This window comes from Anabas testudineus, chromosome 18 (assembly GCF_900324465.2).
Source record: "Anabas testudineus chromosome 18, fAnaTes1.2, whole genome shotgun sequence".
Classification (NCBI taxonomy): Eukaryota; Metazoa; Chordata; class Actinopteri; order Anabantiformes; family Anabantidae; genus Anabas; species Anabas testudineus.
Genome location: NC_046627.1, coordinates 15678419 through 15700981, shown reverse-complemented (window position 1 = coordinate 15700981; position 22563 = coordinate 15678419). Strand labels below are relative to the sequence as shown.

Here is a 22563-nt window from a genome sequence, read left to right as displayed (position 1 = left end):
TTCTTCGCTGCCTCCCCGCCACATATGTCTCACAGCGGGGTAGAGGCAAATGGAGAAATATATTCTTCGTTTATTCTCCGTTTTATGTGCAGCTCTGAGATTTATTGACACAATTTAATTATGGGACCTTCCCAAAACGACATTAATGGTCAATAAACGTTACCATTGAGAGGGTCTTTAGTAGCTATCTTATCACAAACTCCTACCTTCCACAGTCTAGTGCGAATTTACATAACAACACTTGATGAGAAAAAAAGGGTTCTGAGGCCAAAACCTTCTCTAAGACAACCGTCTTGATTAAACATGAGTCCCACGTGAGCGCCGATGTAACAGAAACCTGCACAAGTGCAGTCAGCAGCCCCCCAAAGTTTTGACGCCTCTGTGCTCACCATCCCCCTAAAACCTCCATTAATTTCCTTCCTTCAGCCGTCTGGCTGTTAGCAGCTGCTGCTGCCCCGTACCCTACTTAGACAGCTGTGCTGGGTCATCATTCCAAAGCCAAAACAAACTTATCACGAGGTAGCCACAATGGCTGTCTGCTAATGACTGAGGGAGTGTGTGGGAGTCAGGGAGGTCGCAGAGATGAGGTGTGTGTCCTGTCTGCAACCTAGGTAGGGGAGCAAGTGGCTGCTCGTAGCCAGAACCACTTTATGCAGCATATAATAGCCTCGGGATTTATATTTGTTTCTTTTCTGCTCCTGCAGTGCCTGATCTCCCACAAGCACATGTTTGTTCCTCCCCTTCCCAACTCCCCTCTATTGTTTTTCTTCCTAATCGCCCTCTTGCCAATTTTCTCCTCATTTCTTATTTGGGCTTTTTCTTTTTATGGCTTTTTCTGCCCGCACCTCTCTCCTCTTCCCACCTTCTGCAACAGTCCCTTCCAGTGACTTGCAAGCTACTTCACTTCCTCAGCTGCGCCACTGTATGTGGAAATAAACCAGCCCGGACACTGCAGGACTCTGTCCCCATCTGTGGCGTGCACCGAGGACCCCAAAAAAAAAGACCTCCACTCAATTTAGTCTGCGCCAGACGAAACTCCTCAGCACCAAAATCCGGCTACATTTCCAAAGAGAAAGCTGCCCTCTGTTGGTGCTCTGGATGCGTTTGGGTGTGAGCTAGCCTCCGGCTGTGGACACGGTGGAGGATATGAGACACACAAGAGTAGAAAATGGCTGAGTCGGCCTGCTCAACAGATGGCACGATTCTCCGAGCCAGTCCTACTCACCGCCCCACACACAGTGGACACAGCAGCCCCCTCTCAAGAAAAATGCCATTCAGCCTCCTAATAAACACACATTTCTGTTAATGTGTTAATGGGAGTGCTACCAAATGTGTTCCTTCTGTAAATGTTTGCTAGTGAGACCTGTACGTAGCTCGCAGGAACATAATGGATTCAAAAAATCTTAGTGGGCTGTGTAACTGTGTTTCCCTCTTTGGTCCATTAGGCTGCTTTTACTCATGTTTTGTCATTGTTTTCTCTTTGGCCTCCTCTCCCTATTGGTCTCTCTCGTTTTCTCCTTCACCCTGTGCCCCTCGCTCTTCAAATGCAGCCCATTTAATTTGTGTGGCAAATTGGGCTTGGCAATAGCTTTACAGCGAGGCATAATTGTCCCTTGTGAGCCAAGGGGACAAATACGACGCGAGAGAGAGGGGAAGAGCAGGGAGACAACAAACAATTCCTCTGTGTCTTTTGCTGAACAGTAACGCGAAAAGGGAAAGCGTCAGAGGATGAGGGCAGCGCCGAAATCATTTAACATCTCCACCTGGGCAGGGATGAAGCAGGCTTAAACTTTGTTGTTGGCAGCAGCATTAAATTACTTGTTGATTGTTCATTAACTTGATAGATTGTTTCACAAGGCTGACACTGATATGAAGCATTGTGGGTATGCACAATGTGTGTGATTACGATGGTTTACCCCTAGGGTCCGTTTTTTTCGATTGAGCTACAAAAGAGGATGGATAGCAAAAGTGAAAATTGCTGTTTGTTAGAGGACATGTTCCTACTCTAATGAACAAATTCTTATAAAGAAAACTGCTACATCTGTAGGGCAAACTTGCTTACAGTCCAAACACCCGCAGACATTCTAGCTTGCCATACCTCATGCTGGGTTAGACCGTGTCAAACCCTGGGCCTAATGGCGTTTTAATTGATTCCTCCCATCGCTGGTGGATGGCATGGTGGCTGCCAGCGGGGCGGGCACGGTTCTCTTTAACATGTCAAATGAGTATCGACAGGTCCCTCCAGGCTCTCTAAACATTAAGTTGTTAACACCCAAACCTCATCCCTCGCACTTGAGTTTATTTACAGGCAGGTGTGTGTGTGTGCACAGCACATGTGCACATATCTCCCTTGCACAGCATCCACAGGCATCTAACGCGTGTGCAGTCCTTTGGAGCCTGCATTCAAAGGTGAACCACATGGGATGAAAAAAAGGCAAATCTTCCACTGATGCTTCTTTTTTTTTTGAGCCACTGCAGTGTGTTGAAAGTAACACTGGGTAGATTCTGGGCTAAATCACTCACGTTGCAATGCAGAAACAACATAAAAATCGTCACGTCCTAATGTTTGTTCATTTATCAGAATGACAGAAGATTGTATTTCCTCTTACAGGCATTTAAAAAATTGATTCTCATAATATTTTTGTTCAAGCAACCAGTTTGCCATATGTTCATTTTAAGATAGGCAGAAGCAAGTTAAACATTTGTGGGACAAGCGCATGTATCGCTATAGAAAACAGTCATTTGCTTGCACTAAAAATCTAGACACCATCTGCATCTGATCTAGTATTTTGAGGGTGAAAAGCAGATCATAATTACAATTTGTATGTCACTTAGTGCACATTAAAAACAGTGAGATGCATGTTGGAACAGACAGTGTGCAGGCAGGCACCCACACATAAAGAGACACACCACTTTTGAACACAATAATGTTATTGAAAGAGGCAAAAAAAAAACACTATCAGCACATACCAATGAGAGGGGAAGTTGCAAATACATGCATGTACGCACACACACCCTCCCTAAACATGACCACCTTGTAGCAAGGCTGAAAGCTAATGATACTCTACTCCCCAGATGACATCGGGCTGTAATGTGTGTGTGTTTTATGCATGCCTGCCCTAATATGAATTATTGTAAAATAGTGTTGTATTTGCATATGAGCTTCCAGGCTGTACTGGAATTAGCATTTTTACAACAGCTCAAATTAAATCCCTCTGCTTAATTTCGCTGCATGCTAATTCGATTTAAATTGAGTCTATTCCGTTGGCTTTTACACCCCGTACCCACACAGAGCGAACATAGAAACCGCTGTAGGAAACGAACATATTAGGTCCGATGTATCAGGTATTAATGTGTTAATTATTCTGTTGTATACTTTAGAATTTAGATCTGATGAGTCGCGTATTGAGACTGAATGCACACTTTATTACTGTCCCTGCTGAGTCAGTGCTAGGAGAATGATTGGTAACTTACCGTAGGGGGATTTATTGCAAAAATGTGTAAATCAAATAACATAGATGTATTTCATGCACAGTAAAGTGCTTAAAGGCAAGCGACAAAGGCAATTAAGGACGAGGGGTTAATATACTGTACTGTGTGTTTCTCTCCTATTGACCAACTGTGCAGAGGGTGTTTTTCTGTTAGTGTGTGTTAAGGCTGTATAAAAACAGGTTTTTTGGAGATCATATCAGTGTTGATGTTGCTGTTGAATTCTTTTTTTTTTTTTTTTTTATAAAAAGGGAGAGCTAGCAATCAGCAATGACACACATGTACACACACACACACACACACACACACACACAGGGCAATTTAAGCAAATACACATGTATGAATGCACAGTAGGTGCTCATAAGAGCTGCAGCCTACACTCACCTCCACGCACTGAATTACCCATGCAAATGAATACACAGCTTACATGTTTGTGTATCCACATAAAACAGCATTAAATCAAGAGGAGAACAGAACTCGCAGAGGTTTTGATCCAACTCTAAATCACTGCAATTCCCCCCAGTCTGCCACCTCGTTTATCATTCTGCCGGACACTGCTCAAGTGGAAATCTCATTGTTGGCTCCACTTGTTCATTTCAAAATGCGTCTTAGTGGAGTAGCTCTTTAAAGCCAACATCAGCATCTATAGGGAGGAGAGAGTACGCATCATGTTCACACTTCAAATGAACGTGATAAAAAACACCTCCGGCTGAAGGTGCCAGCACTAAATTACCATCTAGTTGTTCGGCTGAAGACCTTGTGACAAGACTGCGACGTGTGAGATGAAACAATGTTATCAATGCCATGCAAGATGCTCGCAGGTTGAACTAAATGAGTAAAACGTCATTATCATTTTCTTTGTATGAAAATGTCTGTACCAACCTTTTGTCAACAATGTGCTGTGCAATTATGTTTAAAGGTTGGACGAGGCCCATTATTAACTCCATGAATGCTGTTTCTTTGGCAACTACACCCAAGTGTATTATTTAGGGCCATTAGCCTCATCTATGGATTGCAGTCATTTGGGCTCGTACTTAAACCACGGAATCACACAAAAGCCGAGCAATTTTCACCACACTCCTGACCCTCCCACTCTCAAGAAAAAAAGCAGATAATCACATACAATATGGAGGTGTTGTGCAGGCCCAGATGCAGGTAATTAAAGGCTACCCTGCCCTCCTAGCTGCTAATGCTATATCTAAAAGCATTCATGTCTCCAAGACACATTGACTTGAAAATGGTGGAGGCAATTTAACCGTGTTGTACCATTCATGCATCGGAGTGGGAATATTGACCGAATAACAAGCGCCATAATCCAAACTGTAAATCCAGTGGAGTGGCAATTAACAAATTCACAGAATTCACCCTTTTATAAAAGTCTGAATATTTGAATACCTCTACATGGATCTGTCATGTGATAACAGTATGGATTTTATTTGTCCTGGCAGCCCCTTACGTGTCCTTTGAGCATTTAAGGTGCCAAAAAAAACAATAGAGGGCCATGTTAATGCAGTGCTTCAGACTATTCTTACACATACTCTAGCGCTCGCTCTCCCTCTCTCACACACACTCTCACACAAAGGGTACCTTGTAGCATGCCTTTGAAGCTGGGATCAGCCGGTGAGGCGAACACAATGCCAGCTGTTTTGCATCTGCTAGGCTTACACTTGGCATGATTCGGGCATGATGCCTCGCTGGCATATGCACTAAATCTGATCACCCTTCGTACACTGTGCCAGTGAACTGTAAAACAATGCAGTTGCTTCATGACATTGCCACAGTGACAGTGCAATTAATAGATTGATGCTGTAGCTGCGGCAATGGGATTACTGGACCAGTCAAGTCTGAAATACATCACTGTTCGCTGCACAGATGATGTTTTAGTGCGGTGCGCAGTCAGAACAATGAAGAGTAAGGGGAACATATCATCTACAAATGTGTGTTCTATGAAGGGGGAAGCAATACTAAAACACAGACTAAAGCTTCAAAGGAATATGGATCGTGCTCAGCACCTAACGTAAGTTGAGGGGAATCTCTGTTGTCGTTACTATTCATGCATTTGTGCAGTCTTGCAGTGTTTCAGGAATTTTTCAAATTAATTTTACTCCAGTAAGGCAGGCAGATAATTACAATTTCAGTGCAATTACTAAGTTTGTGACATTTATGAATATACAACTTTTCAAATTCTACAAGAAACAGAGGCCCACCTTGATGCCAGGACTTATTTGTCATTCTATGCATTAATCGATTTCTTGAAAACATTAGAGCCACCTGGGTTTTGCTGAATGCTTCGCCTCCCTGTGCTCTGAGTGAGGGACTGTGTTTTTGTGCACTTTTATAGTACATAACTGTTGTATCATAAAAAGGATTTTTGAATCGTCTGGCTCGTCTGAACTAATGGATCTGGACTGTGTGTGTGTGTGTGCGGGTGTGTGTGTGGGTGTGGGTAACACCTGGCCCTAGGCCAGAGCTTTGGTCTCACACCAGGGGTCTTAGGAGTGCGACACATTACACTGATCTCACTGCAGCACATTTGTGTGCCTGTGGGGTATGTTGAGATTCTGCAGTGGGGTTAATGGTTGAAACCATTCATCTCCATGAAGTGCCTTGGGGCAATCTCTCAGTCCCAGCCAGAAAGCTTACATCCCCACCTTCTTACCTACAGCACTCTCCAATGCTTGACGCCTATTGGGAATCTTTATGCCCTAAGCTCCTCTTGTCACAGCTGATTTACATTCGTTGGAGTGATGGAGTGAGTGCTCAAAGCCCGTCTTTGGAGGGCCATCTTTCTCACCTAATACTCCTTCACACACTACATCTGTCACTCTTTTCTGTCACTCCACCCTCTCGCTTGTTTGCTTGCTTCCTCACTCATTAACTCGCTCTCTCTCTCCCATTTATTCACGCACACTCTGCGACGTGAGGCTCGCTCTCGCTCTCTCTCTCTCTCTCTCTCTCGGGCTTCTCTGCACCACCAAGTGAGTCATGCCATTTGAGGAGCTCGAGATTTATTGTGACACACAGCTTTAGTGTGGTTTATTAGTTATGGCAAATGAGAGTGAAAGCCTCCATTGAGAGGTGAAAATGCTCTCACGCCACAGCTAGACCCATAGGCCTTTCCAACTGAAACCGAGCCAAGCCCTCGTTTCTAATGGCACAGCACTCTAAGTGCCCATCCCATCACACCACAGAACATGGGATACACAATATGCATTCTCTCATACACACACACATACCAAAGGGCCCCCAGGGCATTTATGAGGTGTTTATATAGCATCCATCATAACATACTGTGAGCACTGTGCTTCCCCTTAGCTTTATTGCCCCCACGTTGCCATCTTTCATGTCATTCATCATTCCATGATCAACTAATTAATTACCACAATACCCTCCATCAGTTGAGTTGCGATGAAGGATATTTCAAGTTAAGTGTAGATAATTAATGTACAACAGAGATATATGGTCATTTGCCTAGAGAGATAAGACCTTATCTGGTTTTCCTCCCTTGCTACAAATCTTTACTGCGCCCAGAAGGAGAATACACAGTCGAACGTATTTCATCACAAACTGAGAATCCTCTTAAGGTTGATCTTCTTCAGTCCTCATGCAGTTATTCATTACTTCCACTGGAAGGAAGGAGGGAGGAGAGGTTGATCAGGCTTGATGGCGCCAGGATTAATGCCTACATGGATTTCTTTAAGTACACCTTCCAAATTCGTTTTTTCCTACTCTCCCACTCACGCCCCTTTAAGACAGGAAAAATAAAACACACTATCAAAGAGTCTTGTGGAATATCGCTCCGTCACTCTCCTTTTCGTGCTCCCGCCTGGTTAAGGCAGAAATTTCACACCACATGATCTGTTGGCACTCATTACACGGCACAATTTAATTGGCTGTGCTTTCCCCCCCGTTGCGATTGTTCAAGGAGACATGCCCACAGAAAGGGTAAACTGTAGTTTGCCATTATGTCCCGCACGGACACTCTTGTTTGTTTTGCCCAAATTATGCCAAGTTCAGTGGGAGGAGAATGGGAATGCCCAGGAGACGCTACTCAACTAGAAGTTTGTACTCTAGTCTGATCAGTACATCACACATATACAATATTTCTACACACACATATATGGTCACCAAGGTAGACAATATATATATTTGTAACATGCCTATCTCTATAATTGCCAATAAACAATCGTACGATAAATAAATTGTCGTAAACAATCGACAGCACAGCATGAAAACAAAACAGCTATGTTTCCAGAGAGGACAGGCTCAATATTATGTAAGAAAACTTAAACAATGAATTGATAAATTCATAATAAAGGGACGTGAAGGGGTCAGATTGACAAACCATCAGTGTACTAAGACATTAAATCGCAAGAAATCTCAGCATATTGTACCATGATACTGAGAGAATAAGGAGAAGTTAGAGAAGAAATCAAACCACGAGATGAAACGAGTGTGGACAGAGATTAACTAAAAGAATGACTGGATTGACTTTCAAAGGCGTTTGAACCAGATAAGGTGATAGGAATGAATAAAAAAGGAGAAGCTAATTTGGGTTACAGGGATTTCTTTTATGTTTTTTTCACTGCTTAGTCACAAGTCTCTCTCTTTTTTTTTTTTTCATACTTCAAAGATAATTTCCCAAAAAGTAATCCTGGAACTTACAACTCTAATCCTTAAGATATGATTACGTTCCTGACATCTTAATAAATGATCAACATTTTTTAAGGATCTGAAATTTGGTATTAAAAGTCAAAGGTAAACAGATTAGAGATACCACAGCCAGGATTGAATGTCACATTTTGATCTTATTTCAAGTCTCACACAATGACAGAAGTCTTTTATCTAAGTATTAGCCATTTAGTTTAGCGCCAACTAACTTCCATTAAAGCTGGAATCAACACTGCAAGAACATGAATTGAGATTTTTGTAGGCACATTATTATATTATATATAACAATTATTATTATATTATATATAATAATATAATAATTATTATGAATATTATTGAGAAAAAGGGGAATATATTGAATAAGAAAAAGTGAGCTATCTTATGTTTAATTGTAATCCATTGAAACAGGCAGTTACAGAAAGCAATAAGCAGTGAAAATAACCCAGGTCCAGGCAACTTAGTAGTAATCAATTGGATGCATAGTGACTAAAGCGATTCAAGGATGGAGATGGGAGTCACAATAATAGCAAACAATAAGGCAAAACAGAACCATGAGAGGGTATTCTTATCTCAAGATGACTGCTATCTCATGGAAGACAGCCACTTTTGTTTTGCCATGCCTCATTGTGTGGCGTCTTTGAAATCCACAAGGGCCTGTTACACAGCATTCATTTTGTTTCATCACTCGCACAAAGGCTTGACTGACATTATTTGAGATAGTTTGTTTCAGGTACAATGAGAGTAATTATTCAGGCTGCATTCGAGAACAGAGAGTACCAACAGAAAGTAAGCAGTATCACCAGCACCCGTGGCAAATTGTTAATAAGAGCTAAACAAACAACCACATCTTTTTCTTTTTTTTTTTTTATGATTCATAGCATCACTCCTGCAACGTACATGGGCTGTTTGAACTTTTGCGTGCAACTGACAGAGTAGCGGTGTGCTGACAAACAGGGTCTAATCTTTAATCAAGGTCAGGTTGTTTTAATGACTTTAAAACAGGAGGAAAGAAAAAATGGCTACATGGTGACACTTAAACTTGGAACTTGAAAAAAATAAAACTGCAAGGAGAGAGGAATTTTTTTCTACTATCTGCTTTTTTTTTCCTCTTACATATGCAGGTACAGCAGAGCCAGTGTCCATCTCTTGAAGCTGTCATGCATGCAGAAAAGCCCAGTCCCTGCTGCTACTGCAGCCCTGCTACATATTCCCAGCTGGACCCCCCCCCACCCCTTTTTACACAGGGCTTCTCAGAGAGCAGATCTGTCCACCCCAGCCACTGCTCTACATCTGTAAAAGATCTGGAAGTATTGATTAGGTGATAATTAAATTGTCCACCCCAGCTTGATATGGATTAATAATTGCCCGCTAATGCCCTCCTGACATTTTGCTATATCGACTCGATACTGTTTGCAGCGGTGCGCCGATAATTATCACACTTGGCATTCTTCATTTTGTCCCTAATGAGACCAATCAGAGTTGGCTCAACTTTTACGTAAAAATCAGAAAGCAGTGAAAGGGGAGGGAGAGCGAAGGATAGATTTTCTCTTAGGAGCCATTATTCAACATTTGAGCCTTGTCACACACATATTTTTTTCTTCTTACAGGAGCATTTCGCGTCTTACATTGCTTATTTCATGATGTGCAATCAGTGCTTTGACGGGATAAGGATACACTGTCATACTATGCTGTTCCAAATCATATAAAGTGGACATATTTGGACTGAACAACAGCACCACTAGGAGTACTATAAATACTGAGATGAGAAGGTGGTATGGGCGTTGTGCCACATCACTGCTTCAACTTCCTCACTGCCATCTGTGAGTGTTCCTCCTCTGGCATTCTCGCAAAGGCCTTTTGTGCATTTTTCCCCTTTGTCCCTGTTTGCTAGGTTTAATTAGGTTATTTATTTGGGCTTCACCTCCCAGCGTTTCATTATAGTGGGCATTGCAGATAGGGCTTCACACAGGGCAGGGCCAGATAAAAAGTTAGGACAAAAGATGATAAATGTCGCGAGTGGGGACCAGAATGCAATCTGGCTGCCACGATGCAGAGATGCTCTAATGGGTTCCCAGCAAGGAAGGGGGGAAGGCACTGTCGAGATGGCAACATGATAAATGGTGCCAGGATGGCTGTAAGGACTGTAGGCAAGACAAAGAAAAAGAAAAGAGTCACAGAAAGGAGGAAAAACGAAGATGACCACAAAATGGAATCTAATTAATCTGGACTCGGTTCCCCCTCCTGACAAATTCAGTGTGAAGGAGAAGGGGAAGGGAAATTGTGTTTTAAGGATGTTTTCAGCCCCCACTTTCCCTTCATACCATTCCACTTTCCTCCCAGGTTGAAAAGGCTAAGGGACGTATGGGTTCTGACAATGCTACTGCACCTGTGGAATGATTAATGGCAGCAGGGTCGCCGTACACACCGCAGAGCGAAAGTATCGGCTGCGAAACACACCAGCGAGATCTCTACTTACTGGTACATTACACAAATGCAGGTTTTAGAGTCCCTGTATATTAAACAAAAATCATTATGGATTATTTTTGTGGTTTTCACTGAACTATATAGAGAAGCTTTTTCTTAGCATATCTTAACTTCCTAAATTATGTTTCCCAGTAAAAACAGAGGTTGTAGAACTACATAAACTCAATACTCAAGTAAAGGTGCAAGTATGGGCCTACAAATGACTCCACTACAAGCAAAAGTACCGAATGTATAAGTACTCCACTGACAAAACAAACAGTATTGAATCTGATGCTGTTGGTGATAATTGGGAAAAGAACATTTCTAGTAATTAATAAAATGCTTAATCCATAGTAAGACATCAGCATTGATTGGTTCATGGTATTTTGCTTTAGTAATGTGCACCTGCAAAGTAACTACAGCTGTCAGATAATTTACTCTATGGTGGAGTAAAAGTAAATGGAAAGCAAAGTACCCAAAAATTGTTAGTACAGTATTTGAGTGAAAGCATTTGGCTACTTGTCATCTTTAGGTAATATGTACTTCATATTGTACAGTTATTTTTAAGCATTAACCAGAAAAAGACACGACTGAAGCATGAAAGACTTTTAATGACCAATAGAAATTTCCTCAATTGCTCTTACTTTTAATTTCTATGCATTAAAAGCTAATATAAAAAACACGTATTTGTTGACTTGGGCTCAGTAACATGACAAACTACCTCTCCTCAGTTCGATCCTCTTCAAGTTGACAAATCAGTCCGGGTTCACTTTAGGCGCTTAAGTGCACTAGCTGTGCTAGAATATTCATGAATTGAACTATTTTGCAGAGTTAATATGCCATCTTACTATTTAACCTTTAATCTATGTTGGAAAAGGACAAAATCATTACTTACTGAAGAGCATAGTACCTTGTGGCATTTTGTGACAATGTCATTGGCTTTTTACTCTATCCCTTGCTGTTTCACTGCTCCACATTAAAGCCAATAGCCCCCGTCATTACTCACAGCTGTGCTGTTAGAATAATCCAGATAACTGTGAAAAAGGAATCCTGGAGAGATACATCTTTATACTCTTGCAGGTATTTTTTTTTTTTTTATTCAACTCGACCAGCTAATTAAAGCAAAAAGCACATTTTCTAAACCCACAATGAAATATGTTGCCTCAGCACTATTTCTATCCACATTTCATATACTTAAGTACACACACATAATACACACATGAGAACCAGGCCCATTCACTTGACAAGTGACTGGAGCCCATTAATGCTAGCAAACATTTGCACTTGAGGCTTGTGCCTTTGTGTACTCCCTCACTCAGCTGAGGCTCAGTTTGGCCAAGGGTGAAAAGGACTAACAAGAGAAGCGTAACCAACTCCATCAGTCCAAAGGCCACGTTTCCTGGTCCCCAACAGCCTTGTACCCTAAGGAGGCTTCTCATCTTTAGAAATCTGCCCCTTTCATCAACAAGTCTTAGAAAACATGATAGTGTTTCATTAAATCTCTTAAATCAGTTGCAAACAAATAGTATACACACTATGTAATTACAGTTTGTATTGTAATAAGCTAAGTTTTTATCTCTCTTTATGTCTGGTTACTCTTTTTGTCAGTTGCTGCTCAAAGAGCTATTCAACAAGCTGCTGTTTTCTTTACGTGTTTTGATAGATCCTCAGCCACATTCACCAAAGCACTGTAGTTGACTGCCCTCATCACATTCATTTTAATCTCGTCTGATGCGGCGCTGACATTTCCAAGGTTGAAGCAATTGTATTTTTTTGTCTAATCACCAAACAAAGGCAGGACTTCAATGGGGAATCTTATTTTCAAAAGAGTAAAAACGTTTTAGATCCAGCTGAGTGATACAGTGCTGAATTTCCCTTTTCAACACGTTGATGAATATAATTAAGATTAATACACCTTAAAAATATGGCTCACACACTGTAAACACACACACACACACACACACATCCTCTTTACGGTCCTACTCATCTGATGATTCATTCCCACACACATCAAGAAAGAGTCTTTCAAAAGTGATCTGAAGCACTTAATTTCACTGGATTATTTTAATTATGTCTCCTGGGGGTTGTTGTTTTCTTTCTCCTAGGGTGACATTGGGCTGCATGCTTCCAAGAGAAAACTCCCATCCACCAGTCTGACCCTGATATCACCCAACCTCATTTGTTTCCCATTTGTAGCTCTTCAAAGACGTGGCCACACGCACGAGCTGAACTGTTTTCTTCAGGGGTTCGCAATTAAGAATTCAAAGACCTCAACTAAGATTTACTGCATGTGGTTTAGTTGGAGACATATTAATAATGTGTAGCTGACAAAAAACAAGCCACTAATATACAGTTAATGTGTCATCCAGCAGTATTGCATGCCACTCATGCGATTTAAAAGACAAGAATTAAAAATGCAATGAAAAGACCACAGCTGTAATAATAATTATTTAAATATAATTAATTGGGACAATTAGCCTTAAAATTCAGCAGCAGACAACTTTTTTAAACAAAGTGTGAGTTTTTAAGTCTTTTATAAAACTTTATAAAACTCACATTAAAAGCCATTATGAAGCCAGTTCCCTTGCCATAAATAAATGAATGTACTGCTTCAGTCCGTCCCTAAAAACGAGGTTTCTATGCAACCTACCTGCAAACAGTTAGATTTAAGTGTTATCATATCATGATTATGTTCTGATAAAGAGTATATGTTTTGAGTGAATTAGGTGCTCTAGTTAAGGTTGGAGAAAAATTGCAGATTTGTTGAAATGTTATCAGTGAAAGCATTTTTTTTTTCTGTTAAGCCAGACCAGAATCTTTCTCTGAACTTAACCAAGTGCTTTAATATAGTAATAATAAAAACTGGAAGCTGCACTAAATTTGAGTTGATAAGAAAACTGGATTTTGTAGATTGGATGTTTTGGAGGAAAGAAATCTGTTGCCAAGTATATTATAGTGATGTGTTCAGTAACAACACATTTGCGACCTGCCATTCATGCTAATAGTCAACACTTTCTCATGTCAGCAGAATGCATAATAATAATCCAGTTATAATTATGTTTCATGAAAGAAAAACATATTTGTGTTTGCAGTTTAGTAGTATAGAAACATAATAACATGAAATTACAGTAAATTAGCTTTGAGTAAAGTATAAGAAACTTTACAATAGTGTTCTTACAATTAGTCACTTAGGTGAAACGATATCATTAACACTTTCTCAAAAGCATCTAGGTATGCTACTATTTTCTGATATAGCAGTAGTCGGTTTTCTTTTTTTTTTTTTCATCTATATACCATATTGCATTACTGCTGCATAAAAGCAAGGCGAGTGAGTGAGTGCATATTAGTTTTCCCAGTAATAAGCTTATGGCTTAATATTAGCCTTAACTATGATTGGCTTTAGAGGATGCTGATTTGTCTTATTTGGTTTCAAAGAAAAAATATTTTAGTTTTATGTGTTCATAATATTCATTCCCAACATGTTAGGCAAATATTTCCTAGATTTTAGAATATGGAAAATGGTAGAACATGATGTCTGGATGTACAGTAGACATTAAAGGCCTAATTTTTCCTCCAAAAGGGTTGATGAAACCTGGTTTACTTAGGAACATTCAAATCTGAGCACCTGAATGGAAGCCAATTGTCGTTTAGCAAGAGTGCTGGGGCATGAGTTCGTTTGTCTGTAAGCGCCTGAGAAAACACAGTGCAGGGAATGTGTCATTGAATGTGTCACTTCTTATGGCCTCACAACTGGCATCCATTGGAAATGGTTTGGCACTATTTATCCATAAAATTAGAGTCTGTTTAAATATACAATGCTGAATCCCTGGAATGATTTGCTACATAATCCATCGCTGCTCCTACGGAGACAGATATGAGGCAAGCTTTTCCGCTCTGTGGTTGAGCGTAAAGACAATTATGTCAAGTTTATGCTATAAAGAAATAGGACAGGCACAAGCGTAGTGTAATTCTCTCTTGAGAGGAGCTAGTTGAATGTGCTGCTTATATGATTTACCATTCGGCTTTCCTCATCTGTATCTTTTGATTCCTGCCACAGCGGCGTTGCCAGCAGTTTTGGAGATCATCATCTTGCATGTGCTGTCATGGCCCTAATTTCATATCACGCTCGCATTAAATGCGCGTCGTGTGTGTAGCAGAAGCATCAGAAGCCACCTCAAGGATGTTCTCTTACTATCTACATGCCATTAAATTGGCAGGAAGCCGACATGACAGAAGGATGTTTATCACTTTTGCCATTTTTAACATATTTTCAAGCCTGTGCAGCCCCAGCATGGTAACTATTGGCCATTTTGCTGTAGCACTCCCATTTAATGAATTGTTCCATTGCCTAGTGGATAACAGAATGAACGAATGGCTTTCTGTGTTAGTGGCTGCCACTGCCTATCCTATCAGATAATTAACTTTTTGCAAATAGACTGCATTGACTACCAAACAGAGTAAGCCTGCACAATTAGAATTACTTATCTGCGTTCGTTCTTTTCTTCTTCTTCTTTTTTTTTTCCCAGACATTGGAGGAAAAACAAACAAGACAAACAAATTCAAATTTCATACTTCTTGCTCAACTGCTGTTTTCCTCAAATGGTCACACACAAATTGGCTCCAGATTTGTGTATTCATATACAAATGAACAAGTAATGAATGATGAGAGATGAAAATGAAATCTTATTGAAAGTGTAGCCTCTGGATCATTTTGCATATGCGTCTGACAACCTCAGCCCAGATGTTCAGAATTTCAAAAAGCATCGGTCTAGCATTTTCCAATTGACTAACTTTCCTCTTCATTTCCTTTTTTCTCTCTCTGTCTCTGGTGGATGGTCTCACACCAACAGTGGCGCAATTCAATATTTATATGCTTCCTTCTGTTTGGCTCCCACCGCAAAGGGAGGTAGGCTTTCACGTGTCTGATTTGCCACAGCAGTGATTCAGCTCCAGCTTTTAAAGCAGTGGGGGCCATTTGAGCAAATCTGTTTGAGTGGGCCGTTTTATTAAGTGACACACTGGATTCGTCTGCCTCGCTAATGTGTCCCCGGGGGAGACGGTGGTAGCATGTGTGTCTGGTTGAGAGCCACGTAAAGATGGAGGAAGGTAGCGGGGATTCAAGTTTACCTTTGTGAACATTGTAATACACCACATAAGAGACTGCATTGCTGATGTAGCTGTCAGTGCACAACTGAAAGGCTTTTGCCTTTATGAATCTACAATGATAAGTGAAAACGGGAGCCTTTCAGCTCCCATATTATCCCATGAAACACAGGCTAAGTAGCTCCACACTATTCCATAAATAACTCTTTATATTTATTTAATGGAACCGTCAAGAACTTTCTATTGTCCCACACTCCTGAATTTATTAATGTCGTTCTCCCAGTGGCAACGTTCCCTGCATCCAGCAAGAACACCCATGAGAGTGTGTCTGTGCATGTGTGCATGATAGGTGGTGCTTGGAGCCCTTTCCTCCCCCCCCATCTTGTCAGAGAATCTGTCAGTGCACTGAATGTGGGACAAGAGCATTTGCCATTCTTTTTGAAGCTGTTGCTGTTGTCTATGCGAAAAGATGCCCCAACTCCTGCAGGGCTGTAGCCAGAAGCTCAGACCTTGCGGTGCCACTGAGCGTGATTAAACACACTGACGGGGGTTAAGAAAGCCTCATTGGAATATCATTTTTGCAATCTTTAGCTGAATTTTTAGCCAAGAGGATATGCTTGTGAATTGTGTATTATATTATAGTGCATGCTATAGTTTTTCTGCCTCTTAAGCAGTCGTCTAAGTGATGATGTGCATTTATTTATTCACGGGAGACTTTCAGAATCTTATGAGCCAAATAAGAGACCTGACCCTATCACGAAATAGACCTGCAGCCCTAGCATCCATATGCAGTCTCGATATTAATGTGTCATTAAGCCACATTCTTGTATATTCTATTGAATTAGTTTTACATAATGACTTATGGATTTTGCTTAGAGAGCACATTTAAGCAGTTAGAAAAAGGGGGAGCAGTGTGGGAGAAGGCTTGTATTATGAACTTCATTATGTGTGACAAGCAGCACAATATTGATGGAAGAGCGGGTCCCCATCATCGCACTGCATTAAAACCTCTGCAGTGAATTAATGTACTATTCCTGATCCAGTAATTAACAATCATTCGGGGCCATATCCCTTTTCAAGTAATCACTAATTGCAATAAGAATTTCAGTTAACATTTAAGGCAAGATTACAGATGAACATGCAATGCAAATCAGCCAACACTTCTAATTAAGCTCCGGTTCCTTTTCTTTCCGTCTAGACCCTTTGTGAGCACATACAATGTTGAGTTTGTTTCCTCAGCATTACAAAAGACGTTTTTTGTTTTGTTTTTTTTTTTCTCATAATTCGGCAGATAGGGAGCTGTGCAGTGCCTCAAGAAAACGGTTTATGCTTGGGTTTGTTCCGTTGATTAGTATGTGTGGTTTCGCTTCCCTCTCTTTTTTCCCTTTTCTTTGCGTTGTTTATCTCTATGTTTACGTGTCTGCATTACTAGTGGGGTTTCTTTTTGTAAGGGGATCCAGTGTTTCTGAATATTGTATAGATAGTTAATTAATCCATAGAGAGGGGGCTGCTTTGTAAACCACACATACACTAAAACATTCACCAAACAAAACAATGTCTCTGCACATTAATTTAAATGCTATAATATTGCCGCAATGGATATTTCAGAACACTTGAAGTGGGGCTGAATATCTTAGATACATATACTCCATGTATTACTTTTGCCCTCTCCTAACATTAGCCACCCCTATTCAGTCCAATTTGTGCCACTTGCTGCCATTGTAACAATTCATCAATATCACAGAACTGATATGCTGCGGCTTAAAGAAGTCAAATGAGGTTAATGGCATCTTTAAATGCTCCTTTCTTCCATCCGTATGTCCAAAGTGGAGCGGGGTATTTGCAGACTGCCACCCAATGTGTTAGGATTAATTATCGCCCTCCGCAACCCCACCTCACCAGCAAGATTCAGAGAGGAAATGGCCCCTTTCATGCAAATGAAATTGAATATGTCAGTCAGTATAATTGTGAACATAGCCGTCTTGGACTGGTGTCTGTGCATAGAGGTTCTAGCTGAAAGTCGGTTTATTAATGTTCTTCTCTCCACTCTTTGATTCATGCTTTTTAATGGCTTGGCAGATCAAACTATGGCAGAGCCCTGATGACTTGAAATGTTTTGACCATTATGAATGAAACCCAGACTCTCATCTAATTGAGAACAGTATTTAAAGGCGATGTTTGACTGCAAGTTTAGCCGATGTCAAACCAACTTGTAATAAATCCAGATCTGCAAGATGCACTGCTTGCAAGCATCTTCTGAGTTCGGCATGATGATAGAAGAATAATAATATTATTATCCTCAGAACTGATGCACTTAACTGGACTGCAACAGGTGCTCGAACTTCACTGAACGTTGGGCGAAGCCTCGTTACTCACAGCTATGTAAACCCAACAAAAAGCACAACAAGGGTGTCCAAGTTCAATTTAGTTACATTGCAGTTTATTAAATTAAATTACTTAATTATTTTTATTACAGAATAATTAACCTTTTCGAAGTGTTTTGATTTCAGGTCAAGCATCCCTTAGTAGCCTTTATTACTGTATGTTTGATATTTTAAAATAATAGTCTGCCCCCATGCCTTTCATTACCACAGCAACTGAACTGAATCCTGGGATAGCAAAGCAGTCTACGTATATGCTAGAAGCCAGATATAAAGAATAGAAGTCACAAAATAGTCTGCTCCCTTTAGTCCTGTGAACATGGGTGTTCTTAAGAACAGCGTAAGGTTTTCAGTCAGCCACCAAATTATTAACACGGTGTTGATCCATGAAAAATAGAGCACTGGGATGTTATAAAGAGCTTCTTCATTTCCAGTGGCAGCGAAGGTGAACAAGGTTACATAATGACCTCAAGGGAGAGCAGGCACAGGCCCATGGCGCACCTTTTAGCTTGTGACAGGCTTTACATTTCTCATTTGTTTGCTGGTGACAGCTTAGCAGTGGATTAACGGGTTCCTAGCCAAGGTATTAATGCGTGTAGATTATGGTTACCTCTCAAAGGAGATGCCAGCGTGCAGCGCAGGTAATAGGAGCTTTTACTGGATGGCGGTTCTTTCGTTTTAGATTCAGTTCATATGATGTGAGGAAAAACAAAGTTAACACTGCTCCATTTTCCACGTTGATTAACCAGAAAACTAACAAGCACGGGGGCTAAACAGTTCTTAATTAAAGAAGCAACGAAAAAGCCAAAGTAGGCTTTTGTAAATTTGCCAGTATGACGACATCATTCGCACGTCAAAGATCTTTGGTTGAAAGGTTTCTTTGTTTCTTTGAATGAGTCAACACGGTGGTAAATGGGTGGCACTTATCTGGCACTTTTCTACCTTAATGGACAAACTGCGCCACAGTTTGCTCACAATCACCCATTCACACACACACAGACACACTGATGATGGCATAGCTGGTATGCAAAGCGCTGACATGTACACCGGGAGCAAATTGGGGTTCGGTGTCTTGCCCAGAGACACGGGATGAGCTGGGGATTTAACAGCTAACCCTGCTCTACCTCCTGAGCCACAGCCAGCTCATAATGTTTATTCATAGGCCATTTACTTTTGCTCGCTGGGAAGGTGCTAGTTGTTGTCGCATTGTTTGGAGTAGCCTGAAGTTTCAGTCGGTGTGTGTCTACGTAAAGCCGTACGAGGAGTCTACCAAAATGGATGTTTGTCCCTGGTGAGCCTAAAATGGGGTTATGATAGTGATATCAGCGACCATGTCTGTGAAAACACCATTACCTCTATGTCACGCCTCAATCACTCCTCATTGTGCAACGACTCCTCCTGCCCCACCCCTCGCCGACACCCCCCCCCCCATCACCTCCAGTGCTGATCTCCTGTACATGTCGTAGCAGTCTATCACAGCCGGCCTAGGCAGATGCACCCAGCCGTAATAGATGGCCCCCTGAGTGAAAACGACCCACCCCCCCCTACCCCAAACAGCATATCAATTACCCATCAGCACCCTCTTGGCTGGATGCCAATGTGCACCACACCCCAGCCAAGCCAAAGAGATAAGGTGCAAATGCAGATACAATGGTGCTTTTTGCGGTGTACAAATTACACAGTGTCAACTCTGCTGCCCACCTGTCGGATCTGTCAGCCAGCGAATGAGAGAGAGAGAATCTGAGTGCGTGTGTGTGTGTGTGTGTGTGTGTGGTGGGTTTGTCAAAGTGTGTGTGCATGTCATGAAGCAATCAGGTGATTTCCCAGACTCATTTGCCCAGTGGAAGCCCAGCTGCTTGCCTGTTTATCTGTTCGCCCTTTTGATTGCTGACCACACATCTTATGTTACCTCTCCACAAATCCTGCAGGTTAATTTGTCCCCCCCCTCCCTCCCGCGCTCACAGTGCTGCTGCCACCGCTGCTGGGCAATACAGTCTGGGAAGGGAAAAATCAGTCTGTGCACCAGCAGGCACGCGAACAGGCACAATCACGCATTCTCACACACACACACACACACACAGATGAGGTGATTCAGATGGTTGGCATTACTGCAGCTGTGTGGCCCCTAATGGCCTGCTGAAGTGATTGATAAAAGGCAAACAGTTGCACCACGGGGGGACAGATGGAGCTACACCTCTCACTGAAGCTGGCACTGAGGCTTCCGAAGAAAAAATACGAGGGGTCTGATTTAGCACTATGACATCAGCGCTATAGAAATGATAAGAAACGCGATCATTAGAATAAAGTTAGAATGTACATACAACAATCAAAATCTAATCAGAGGGAGACATGTTCCTTTGATTACTAATCACTTTCACATGCTTTGATTTTCAGGTGGCTGTAATAGTAACGTCAATGTGTGAGCAGCAACTGATTGACTGAAAGGGTGAAAAAAAAAAAAGGCAAAACAGTGCTCAGTTGTTGGAATTCAGAGTAAATAGAGAATCGTTGTAATTACTGACAAGGCCTGAATTATATCTAGGAATAATTTACAAGTTTACAAATTGTCATTCTAAATCAAGGATTGCAGCTCTCTTTCCTGTTATGGAGATTACAACCTGAACAAACGCTATTGTACCACCTTGTGAAATGACCACAGTATTGGGGGGCGTCCATGCCTTGTCCACGCCAAGCAAACACTGTGCCACTCCACTGTTCTCGCACCTCTACCTGAATTTTTTTAATCATTTTTATCCTCAGTACCTTTACACGTGACTTATTGTGCTGAATTAATGCACCAATTAGGAGCAACTGAACGCTCACTTCAACAATCAGAGCATTGCAAGAACCTTATCAGGTGTGTGTCGCATTTGTGTGGGGATGACCACAATTACCATTGGTTGTTTTCTACAGATTATTATTGTCTGCTAGTGACCTTACTTTTTATAGTATGTGACAAAGCGATTCATAAATGGACACTTTCTATATCCCAGGACATATTTAGATTTTGTTTTGGGACGGTATCACATAGTGACAATTAGATTTTTTCATTATAGACTTCCAAGCACTGACATTTTTGCACCATGCTTGATATAAACATCACACAAAACTGAAGTATTAAATTCTAGTCTTAGTAACTGACATCCTAGCACATATTTATTTTTCTTTATTCAAGAATAATCTAACCTAAGTATATATATATATAGATATAGATATATTTATCTATTTTTATTTCTTATGAAGTGATCCATGTCTTTGTCTCCTATAAATATGTCCGAAAGGTCGATCTATTTATTGTGATATTCTTCTGAGCAAGTTACAAAGGCGTCCGGGGTCAAGATAAAATGCTTTGTACATTCAACACCTAAGACCTGTGTTGTTTTACTTCTGATCTTAGCCGCTGATCATCTGTTTCCGCTTGCACAATAAAGTCAGTACAATCTCTTGTCTTGACCTCCAGAGACAATCCTCTTACCAGCCACATGCTGAATGTGCGACTGTGTTACTTTCTAGTGTGATAAGAGAGATTAATTGCCCTGTCTGGAATGCTTAGCATGCTCACTAACTGTTTTTGTTATATTTTACTCTGTTTCTGTCTCCCTCCAGCACCACCAAAGTTTTTAAGAACCCCCAATGACCAAACTGGCGTGCAAGGAGGCGTGGCATCCTTTATCTGCCAAGCCACAGGAGATCCACGGCCGAAGATTGTGTGGAACAAGAAGGGGAAGAAAGTCAGCAACCAGAGATTTGAGGTATTAGGTCTATTGTTCTGATGTAAAATGCTCGACAAAATGGGAATGCTTCAGCACTGCTTTTGGCTCTGCTTGCCCATAATCCATCGCGCCAAGCCTCGCTCACTCGCTGTTCGCCCCGACTTGCCACCACGCATTAGCGAGCTCTAATAATCATGCTGGCCAGCCTTTGAAACATGCATGCGTATTAATGAGCAAGTATACAAAAGATCTGGGGACAGATTTGTAATTAAAGAAAAAAAAAAAAAAAAGCAATTTGACAGTAGAAAAAAAAAAACAACAACTTGTGGTGTGACCCAGATACCTACATTAGCATCTCGCCACAGTTGCCAGCTTTATGCAAAGTGAAAGGGGAAACATGCGCTTTCCCTTCGAAATATCCTTTTGCTTTGTGGCAACTTTATCTAAATGCATGCCCTGCCCTGCTTATTTTGGATGAAGCTTTGGTTTCTGGTCAGCTTTAATCTGCACTTCGGCTCAATGACCATGAGAAATAACACATCATCGCAGAACGCTGATAAGATTTCTATTAATTTCTGTGTCAAGTCCTCGGCAATATCATGTTTTTTTTTTCTCCTCTGCTCTAGATGCCACATTTTCTTGCTACTGCACAGCAGAAATGGCTTAACGGAGCTTGTAGACCTCCTCCCGCCTCTTATTTGCGTCTCACGCTCACAGAAATCTAATCTTATCAGACTTCATTG

General features: G+C 41.2%; 1 protein-coding gene across 24 annotated transcripts in view; it reads left to right on the top strand.

Moving 5' to 3' along the window:
• The window catches only part of LOC113157074 (protein tyrosine phosphatase receptor type D), a 315285-nt gene that overhangs the window by 230494 nt on the left and 62228 nt on the right, over positions 1-22563 (top strand). For all 24 annotated transcript variants that reach the window (XM_026352333.1, XM_026352323.1, XM_026352322.1 and 21 more), the window contains one exon: positions 21714-21859. In XM_026352333.1, coding sequence (XP_026208118.1) covers positions 21714-21859 — 146 coding nt within the window. The remainder of the gene's footprint in view (positions 1-21713; positions 21860-22563) is intronic.